The 10501-nt window shown below is 40.1% G+C and overlaps 1 protein-coding gene across 1 annotated transcript in view; it reads right to left on the bottom strand.

The window, feature by feature from the left end:
• The window catches only part of polr3a (polymerase (RNA) III (DNA directed) polypeptide A), a 49022-nt gene that overhangs the window by 1255 nt on the left and 37266 nt on the right, over positions 1 to 10501 (bottom strand). Inside the window, exons 22-26 of the mRNA XM_056469042.1 lie at positions 9649 to 9741; positions 9326 to 9490; positions 7443 to 7607; positions 6347 to 6478; positions 570 to 702 (exon numbers count right to left, since the gene is read on the bottom strand). Coding sequence (XP_056325017.1) covers positions 570 to 702; positions 6347 to 6478; positions 7443 to 7607; positions 9326 to 9490; positions 9649 to 9741 — 688 coding nt within the window. The remainder of the gene's footprint in view (positions 1 to 569; positions 703 to 6346; positions 6479 to 7442; positions 7608 to 9325; positions 9491 to 9648; positions 9742 to 10501) is intronic.

The following is a 10501-nucleotide window of genomic DNA, read 5'->3' as shown; positions in this document are numbered from 1 at the left end:
CTGATTAGAAATTTGCATTAATGAGCAGTTGGACAGGTGTACCTAATAAAGTGGCCGGTGAGTGTATGTCTGAACTGAACTTCATTTAATTATAGTTATTTGAACTATTTAATAATCAGGCATTGGAATCAGGAAGTGAAAACGCAGATCCTAAATAAATTATAATAAATGATAACAAGCTAAAGAGTAACAGAGGCTGTGATATCTGCTACCAGATCTTTTTTTAGACACCCACATGAGAATATACTATAGTCATTTATAGTAAATACTACAGTGTATTTAACCATCCTGACACTGACACCTCCAACAGAGATACAGATGTTGAGCAATCAGCTGAAATGTTGCTGGAATTGGTGTTTATGTATGAACGATATATACTGCATCAGCAGTAATGATTGAGCTCATGTCTGTGTGTTGTGATCAGTCCATATATTGATTATTGAGACAGGCCTAACATCAAATATAAATCTGAATGTTACTGCCATTGGCGTTGTATTGACACATGAGCTGAAATGTTCGTCTCTGCATGTCTGTGTGTGTGTGTCTGTGTGTGTGTTTGCATCACTCACCGCACACTGAGTCCTTCTGACCAAAATAAGCAGCATCAAACAGATGATCAGCGGTTTTCTCGAAGGAGGCCAGCATGAGGACACTCTCCTTCATCTTGGCCAGACCGAAGCGAGTGATACCCAGAATCTCTCCCTGTAGACACACACACACACACATCAGACATTCTTAGACATGTTACCTCATGGACCCTTTTTGACAAGACTGTTTAACGGTCATCAGCATCTTAAATCCTTGAAAGGTTTTAACATTTAGATTTTTAAATAAACTTATGAACATATTATATGTGTTTATGTATGCATTATATCATGTGTGCATCAAAATACCCAAACTGAATTACTGCTTGAGTGAGGTGCTTATAGCTGTGGTCACACCGAAGGTGGCGAGAATGTAAAAGTAACAGGAAGTCATTCATTCTCAATTGTAGGTGGCGGCGAGGCGTGTTTTTTCGCCGATGTGGACGTTGACAAAGAGAATAGAATCACCAAGAGGCGACACTCTAGTGCGATTTGTGAAACAGCTACTAGATGGCGCGGCAGCCATTTTAGAATGAAAATTATAATAGAGCAACAGCATATTTTAAGTCTGTAAAATAAACTATTAACAGTGCTGATGATTGTGATAGAAGTGTTGTATTGTTGTCTTTCAGGTTGCATCTCAGCTTTAAAACGCTTTTAAAATAAATAAATAAAAAAGCAGCTGCTTGCAATCGCGACGGCCGATCGCTTTTTCAGTCCACAATGGCGGAATCACGGGGCTGTGCTGGGCGCTCCTGTTGCACTGGAGCGTCCTATTGAGTGTCGCCTCTTGGTCATTCTAAGCTCTTTGACTTCAAGGAGAGTTCAATTTTACAGTAATGAGCTATGGCGTGGTTTCAAGGTTATTATAGTTAATGAAAACGAATGAAAAAATAAAATGTAAAATAATTGTGGTTAACTGAAATAAAACGAGAGTTTTTCAGAAAACTAGAACTGACTGAAACTGTATTGTGTACTTACAAAACTAACTGAAACTAACTAAAATTATAGCAAAAACGTCCATAGTTTTCAACTTTGTAAATGTTTTTATTACATAACCTTACTGTAAGCCTTTTAGAAGTAAATCTAGTTACTTCACGCAGCAGGTGTTTGACCCATACGGCACCTCAGAGTCTGTAATCCTGCTGCCTCTGACCGGATCGAGCCGGTTCTCCTCCAGTCATCCTCGCTGTTGCTCCCACGACAAAATCAAGAAGTGGACATGACAGCAGCACGGTGACCGCACTAAATACAGAGAATTTAAACTAATACTTTAACTCATTTATGCCCAATAATGGGTTTTATTTCTGTATCGCGATCGAATCTTTTTAACCGGATCTTCTAAGTGAAGCGGATGAACTAGTTCACCAAATCGAACTGAATCATTTGAAACGATTCGCGTCTTCAGTAAGCACTTATCCACAAACTGCTCACTTTTTAACGAGCCTAACACCCCCCTCTGACTCCAAATAATCCAATATATACTCTTATTCAGTTATTAGAACAGTGACGTTACACTGGGATCAGATTTGAGAAGCGGTTAACCGCGTGATTCAGTGAACCAAACACAAACAGTCCGCTGCTGTGACTGAACTAAACTTGAACAACTGCAGCGCGGGTAAACCGAGAGCTTAAATAAGAGGATCTGGTGAAAAACGTAAGTTTATTTCATCACAGAAAATCGTAATGGAGTTTAAATAAGTGAATCATGCTTCAGTTGGGTTATCTAACCTCAGAAGGAGCCATGCACTCGTATTGTACTTAAGGCTGCTGTCTTGTGGGCTGTTGTATGTGAATTTGAGGATGGGTAGATGGTATTGTTCATGTATCCTCTAAAAACAGGTTTCAAAAAATATATCCCTACTGAAAAATCCAGCTTAAACCAGCCTAGGCTGGTTGGCTGGTTGACCAGCCTGGTTTTAGAGGGGTTTTGGCCATTTCCAGGCTGGTTTCCAGCCATTTCCAGCCTGGTCTTAGCTGGTCAGGCTGGAAAATGACCAGCTAAAACCAGCTTGACCACCTAGCCAGGCTGGGAGCCCAGCCAAAACCAGCTATGTCCATCTTAAACCAGGCTGGTCAAGCTGGTTTTAGCTGGATTTAGCTGGTCATTTTCCAGCCTGACCAGCTAAGACCAGGCTGGAAAAGGCTGGTAACCAGCCTGGAAATGGCCAAAACCCCTCTAAAACCAGGCTGGTCAACCAGCTAAAACCAGCCAACCAGCCTAGGCTGGTTTAAGCTGGATTTTTCAGCAGGGATGGCTGAGAGTTTATATTTAAAACAATATTTATTCTGTTTATTTTGAATCTTGCACCTAACAAATATCCTTATTTAGAAAAAAAAACAAACTAATACTGAAACGAATACTGAAAACTAAACCAAAACTAATTTCAAAATATGGAAACTAATAAAACCTAGTAAATCTGCCTCTAAAACTAATTAAAACTCACTGAATTTGAAAACAAAAAGTCAAAACAAAATAGAAACTAAAACTAATGAAAAATCCAAAACTATTATAACCTTGCACGGTTCGGAGGCTACCCGCTAAAATGTAGATGTCCAGCTCTTGAAAGCGGGACTCTCATGCTAACTATAACGACAGAACAAACCAGTATTGCTGCTTCAGAGTGTTTCAGACATATGGACGCATATTTATATAAGTGGACCAAAGCCAAACCACACGCAACAACTTGATCTTCCATTGTTAAAAGAATTTGATTAAAAGCACACAAGATTTTCACGCTAGAAAGCATGTTTCTTATGTGTGAATGTAAGTGATTTGCTGATATGCTTTAACGGCTCCATTAAATACGAGATTTTGATGCTCTAGCTGGTGGAGCAGTCAAGGCAGACAGCGTTGTCGCCAGGACGGCCAGAGTAAACGATAGCGCTCTCGATGCCCTCAGTGTGAACGCACAGTAATGCAGTGTGTATGGGGGAGGACAGTAAATCTGATATTATTCTCTCTTCTGTCCACAGTTATCAGTCTCACACTACTGTTTCTCTTCTTCTGAAAGTCTTGATAACACCATCCTACAGTGTTTCTGTTATTATTACACTAAATGGGATTGTAAAATAATGATTTGTTGTAGAGGTGTGCATCTACACTGGTCTCACGGTTCGGTTATGATCATCATGCCATCGATTCGGTTCAATTCGATATCTCGGTGCAGTGACGATGCTTTCCATACACAGTTTTATATTTTCTTCACAGCAGCAATTCTTGTATTAAAATGTATTAATATATTTATTATTTGTAATACAATTTTGTCATTTAATACAGTCAGATATACAAACTGTACCTGTAAACAACACGAGCATTTACAGCAAATAAACAAGTATAAACATCCCGCTCGCTTTCTGATCCTTGTCTACCAAGTTCTCTTACACCCGTTTGATTGGTCACGCGCTCAACAAAAAGGGCTGTGATTGGCTCTTGCGTGCTGCGCTCTTCATAGATGAGTGACACTGATAAGCGGCAGCGGCGATCACAGCTGATCCATGATAGACGCGGTGGAGAAAACTCTGCAGACACACGCTCGTGTCTGTATCCAGAAGCTGAGAGGAGAGGAAAAGTCACGCCAGCAGGTCAAAGGACCACAGTGAAAGAGAGAGAGAGAAATGGAGTTTACTCTCATTCTCTCAATCACAGTGAAATAGAGGCTTCTGCTGTAAGTGTCAGTGAAAGACTGTCCAGCAAACACACACGCAGTCAAATTGTGCACAGCTTCTGTGTTTTTAAGTAGTTGGAGCTCTGTAAACACTCGCCTCCCTCGCCAAAGTAAGCTACGGCGACATATCGCATATGAGATCAATAATGTCAATACATAATAACCGGTTATGATTATTACTGAACCGATACCGAATCGTCTGCATCGCGGTGCACCGAAGAAACAATTAATTGACACCCCTAATTTGTTGTTCTCTACCATTCACTGCGCTCTGAGTTTACACACTATGACCACTTCTGCTGCTGAGACACACGGAGATGTGAAGAGTCCATTATACAGCTCTCAGGAATACTGCACTCTGATTGGTCAATCATGGTCTGTTATTTTTTTTTAAAGATTTCTTCAACATATTATTTGTTTTAATAACTCATTTTTAATAACTGATTTTATTTTGTCTGTCATGATGACAGTAAATAATATTAGAATAGATATTCTTCACTAGTATTCAGCTTAAAGAGACATTTAAAGGCTTAATTAGGGTAATTAGGGTAAAGTTAGGGTAATTAGGCAAGTCATTAGCCGCGTTTCCACTATCGCGCCTAAAGCGACCGAGCCAGGGCGAGCCAAGGCCAGTCGCGTTTCCACTATCACTTCCGGGGCGTAATCGGGCCAAAGCGGGGCTTCCTTGGGGCCAGCGTCCGGCCTTTTTCGGCCCGCCGAATACCTTGGGCCAAGGAGGGCCAACTGGGGCTTCGGGGCGGGGTTACGTACAAAGGCAGAGTTTTCCTATCAGGTAAAGAGGAGACAAGATGCTTTCTTCCCTTACATTTGTTTTGCTATCGCGCTAGCCTTGCAGCCAAAATCTGTGTTCGACTTCGAAGTAAATGCCGCCGAACTCGAATGTCCTTATCCAGGGATCGCTGTCTGGCCTTACACCAACAGACCACAAACAGTAAAAAAGCAATCGCTTCGGTGTTCTCCATCTTCCAGCTCTCGTAGTGATGCCAGGTTGTGTTTGTGGTTATAATTTGAGTTTTTTGTTCCCGCTGAAGTGGGCGGGTTGTGTGACGGGTTGTGTGACGTTTGATTCGGGGGACGATCTGGGGGCGGTGTTTGCGTGACGCGCTGCGAGCAACTAGCCCGACAGTGGAAACGCGACATGATTTCGGCCTCATTTCTCAACCTCCCGGGCTATTGGCCCGGCCTGGCCCGATTAAAGCCCTGGCTCGCACTGGCCCGATAGTGGAAATGCGGCTATTGTATAACAGTGGTTCGTTATGGAGACAATCCTAATCTAATATTGCTGAAGGGGGCTAATAATATTGAGCTTAAAATGGCTTTAAAACAATTAAGAACTGCTTTTATTCTAGCCGAAATAAAACAAATAAGACTTTCTCCAGAAGAAAAAATATTATAGGAAATACTGTGAAAATTTCCTGAATCTGTTTAACATAATTTGGGAAATATTGGAAAAAGAATTAAATCGCAGGAGGGCGAATAATTATCGTGCGTCATGTCTGCCATGACAATTTGTGACTGAAGTCGACAAGTCATGCTGCGCAAATCATGTGGTATTTGACCTGAACTACCCGTATATCATCCTAAAACACACATCTCTATGCCTAGTGTGAAAATGTGTTATTACATTAAAGTACATCACATTTTGAGCTCAATATTGTATAAAAATAATTATATTCTGAACTCTTATACTGTAGTATTAATTACATTATGTTCAGTTTTTACATTACATCAGTTATGAGTATCTGCAATGTGTCTGAGCAGGACTCTGACAGTGTAATGCTAATATAGTCTTTGTCTTTCGTGTGTTATGCTGTTATGAAATAACTTGCCATGATTTGCTGTACTTATATCTGTTATTGTTGCGTTAGTAAAACCTGTCATGATCAGTGTGTTGACTGCATTTATTTAGCACTGAAATTAGCCTGTGCTAATGTTGCGTTATTAATGAAATGAACAGTGTTGACAATGCATGTGTATACTGCGCATACACACACCCAATCAGAATCAAGTATTTCAGAGAGTCGTATAATAATAACAACTCTACCGCAGTAGTGAATATCAGCAGCTGCTCACCTTATAGGACATGAGGTCTGCCAGCAGCATGACGTGCCGGCGGTCGATGCTCATACCGTGGTTTACCATAGTATACTGGATCTCATTAATGATGGTGGATCTGGCAGCTTCAATGCCTAAAGTCTTCTCCACCTGCACACACACACACACACTCGTCACAGAGGAAATATAAGAGCATACTGACAGACTCCAAACACTCAATCAGGATTATTGATTAACTGTAGTGTTCATCAGGTCACAACAACATGCACTAGTGTCTGTCGATAGGTAAAACTATTATCATACATCTGTGTCTGTGTGTGTGTGTGTGTGTGTTTGGTTGATTTATGAGTGTGTTTACGCATATCTGTGTGTGTGTGTGTGTGTGTGTTTGGTTGATTTATGAGTGTGTTTACGCATATCTGTGTGTGTGTGTGTGTGTGTTTGGTTGATTTATGAGTGTTTACACGCATATCTGTGTGTGTGTGTGTTTATTCATGTCTGTCTGTGTGTGTATTTGTGCATATGTGTGTTTGGTTTATTTATGAGTGTGTTTACGCATATCTGTGTGTGTGTGTGTGTTAATTATGTCTGTCTGTGTGTGTATTTGTGCATATGTGTGTTTGGTTTATTTATGAGTGTGTTTACGCATATCTGTGTGTGTGTGTGTGTGTTTATGCATGTCTATCTGTGTGTGTATTTGTGCATATGTGTGTTTGGTTGATTTATGAGTGTGTTTACGCATATCTGTGTGTGTGTGTGTGTTAATTATGTCTGTCTGTGTGTGTATTTGTGCATATGTGTGTTTGGTTGATTTATGAGTGTGTTTACGCATATCTGTGTGTGTGTGTTTATTCATGTCTGTCTGTGTGTGTATTTGTGCATATGTGTGTTTGGTTTATTTATGAGTGTGTTTACGCATATCTGTGTGTGTGTGTGTGTGTTTATGCATGTCTATCTGTGTGTGTATTTGTGCATATGTGTGTTTGGTTTATTTATGAGTGTGTTTACGCATATCTGTGTGTGTGTGTGTGTGTGTGTGTGTGTGTGTATTTCTACATATATGTTTGTGTATTTTATGCATTTGTCTGTGTGCATTTTGTGTGTGTATCTTCACCTCATACGTGTTGTTGGACGTGGTTTTGTTTCCGTCGACTCCGTGTGTCGCCATCACAGACCTCAGATTGTCTCCTTCCACCAGCAGCTTGAACTTCTGCTTCCCGCTCTGCTCATCGATGTGGATGACGGCGCGAGACACTTCAGGGATTCCCTGCACTACCACCTGCACACACACACATATGCATAAATACACACACACACGTATATATGAATGTAAACAAACATGTATAAATACACACACATACATACGCATAAATACACACCTATATATATGCATGTATACACACACACACACATGTATAAATACACACACATACATACGCATAAATACACACCTATATATATGCATGTATACACACACACACACATGTATAAATACACACACATACATACGCATAAATACACACCTATATATATGCATGTATACACACACACACACACACATGTATAAATACACACACATACACATAAATACACACCTATATATATGCATGTATGCACACACACACACACACACACACGCACACGCACACGCATAAATACACACACATACATACGCATAAATACACACACACACGTATATATGAATGTAAACAAACATGTATAAATACACACACATACGCATAAATACACACCTATATATATGCATGTATGCACACACACACACACACACACACACACACGTATAAATACACACACATACATAGGCATAAATACACACCTATATATATGCATGTATACACACACACACACATGTATAAATACACACACATACGCATAAATACACACCTATATATATGCATGTATGCACACACACACACACACACACACACACACACGTATAAATACACACACATACATACGCATAAATACACACCTATATATATGCATGTATGCACACACACACATGTATAAATACACACACATACGCATAAATACACACACATACGCATAAATACACACCTATATATATGCATGTATGCACACACACACACACACATGTATAAATACACACACATACACACACACATACACATGTATAAATGCACACACATACATACGCATACATACACACCTATATATATATATATATATATATATGCACGCACACACACACACACATACACATGTATATGTATATCCAGCATATGTTTTACGCAGCGGATGCCCTTCCAGCTGCAACCCATCAATGGGAAACACCCATACACACTCATTCACACACATACACTACAGCCAATTTAGTTAATCAGCTCCCCTATAGCGCATGTGTTTGGACTGTGGGGGAAACCCACGCCAACACGGGAGAACATGCAAACTCCACACAGAAATGCCAACTGACCCAGCTGAGGCTCAAACCAGCGACCTTCTTGCTGTGAGGCGATCGTGCTTCCCACTACGCCACCGTGACGCCCCCAACATTAAAATATACATACAATTTCACCAGATGACTTGAATATCTCCACTAGGAAAATAGTGATCATTTTATATTGATTGGGATGATTAATAATAAACTAATAAACAAATTAAAAGCGTAGATAAACACAATAATGAAGACGTTACAATTAAAATAAACAATGTTTTATCAGTTTTACTGAGTAGAACAGTATTCAGGTATATAGTGGTTTAATATTTCAATAAAATTAATCGTTCTTCTGCCTGAATGCTTTTAAAATCATCATACAGTCACAGGCATCAAAAACACATGCAATTATAATACAAACCCAGCACTGCATACCCTGTGAATATTGCGAATGTTATATCCTGTGACTATTGCAAATGATCTACATTGCAATATCAATGCTGAAACTATATATTGTGCAGCTTTAAATGCATAAACACATCAAGCAGAGCAGCAATCATCACCAGAGGAGCTCGTCTGACCTTAGGAAGATCCTGTTTGAGCGACTGCAGCACATAATACATGGAGCTCTTGCTGTTTTCTCTGGGAGAAACACAAACCACGGCCTCGCCATGAACCTGGACGTCACCAGGCTTCACCCGCAGTTTAGATGTGCAGATGGAGTAGCGCACCGTCTCCGCATTGACCTGAACGCAACAAAAATACCATCAAGACAATCAGTGCAAAGCATCAGCTTCTGACAGAGAGTAATATTGATAAGGACAGAACCATCAATAACAATCAGTGAAAACTCACAGAGTTGGTGTGTGTCCATAGCATGTTATTTTGATTAAATGTGTGTTACCTCCAGACGCAGAAGACGGATTCTGTCAAGCGAAAGCTTCACCAGGATAAAACAGTCATCCGGCAGGAAAACCTCCTCGATGTACTCGGAAATCTGAAGGAAATAATCATATATGCTTCATTCAACATAAATCATTTAATTCAGTCATTGCTTCAGTCAAGCAAATGTGTGTACTAGTCCTTCTCTATGTATTAGTTAGGCCTGTCACGATATCTATTTTTTGTGGAGGGATATTTAGGGTTTCTGCAGATATCATAATGTCAAATTTAAGACTTTTTAAGACCATTAAATACTAAATTACACAATATAAAAACACACATACACATAAAGAGAAAATGCAAAATCACAATATTAGTGGTAAAATAAGTGTCTTCACCTCACAAAACAGACGAGGCTTTTATACTTGACGTGTTCGCCATTGTGATATTCATTTTAAATGTGGTTTATTTATAAGAGGATCACGTGCTTATGATCAACACGGCTGGCTCCTCATTAGCTCCGTAATCTGCGCTATTAGATGATTGTGGATGCGTTATAAATAACCAGAGTTTTTCACTCCAGTTATCTTCGTCTTGAAGCTTCCACCCCTACTTCCTCCCCCTTTTCCAATAGGGCAGCATGGTGGCTCAGTGGCTAGCACTGTTGCCTCACAGCAAGAACACCGCTGGTCCAGCCTCCTATCGGGCTGGTTGTTGTTTCTGTGCGGAGTTTATATGTTCTCCCCGTGTTCATGTGGGTTTCCCCCAGGTTCCCCAGTTTCCTCCCACCATCCAAAAACAGAAACCATAGACAATCGAGTAAACCAAATTATCACCTAAGACAACCTTAGTTTACACTTCTCACACGGCGACAA

This window comes from Danio aesculapii, chromosome 12 (assembly GCF_903798145.1).
Source record: "Danio aesculapii chromosome 12, fDanAes4.1, whole genome shotgun sequence".
Lineage (NCBI taxonomy): Eukaryota > Metazoa > Chordata > Actinopteri > Cypriniformes > Danionidae > Danio > Danio aesculapii.
This window is presented reverse-complemented; position numbering and strand designations above follow the sequence as displayed.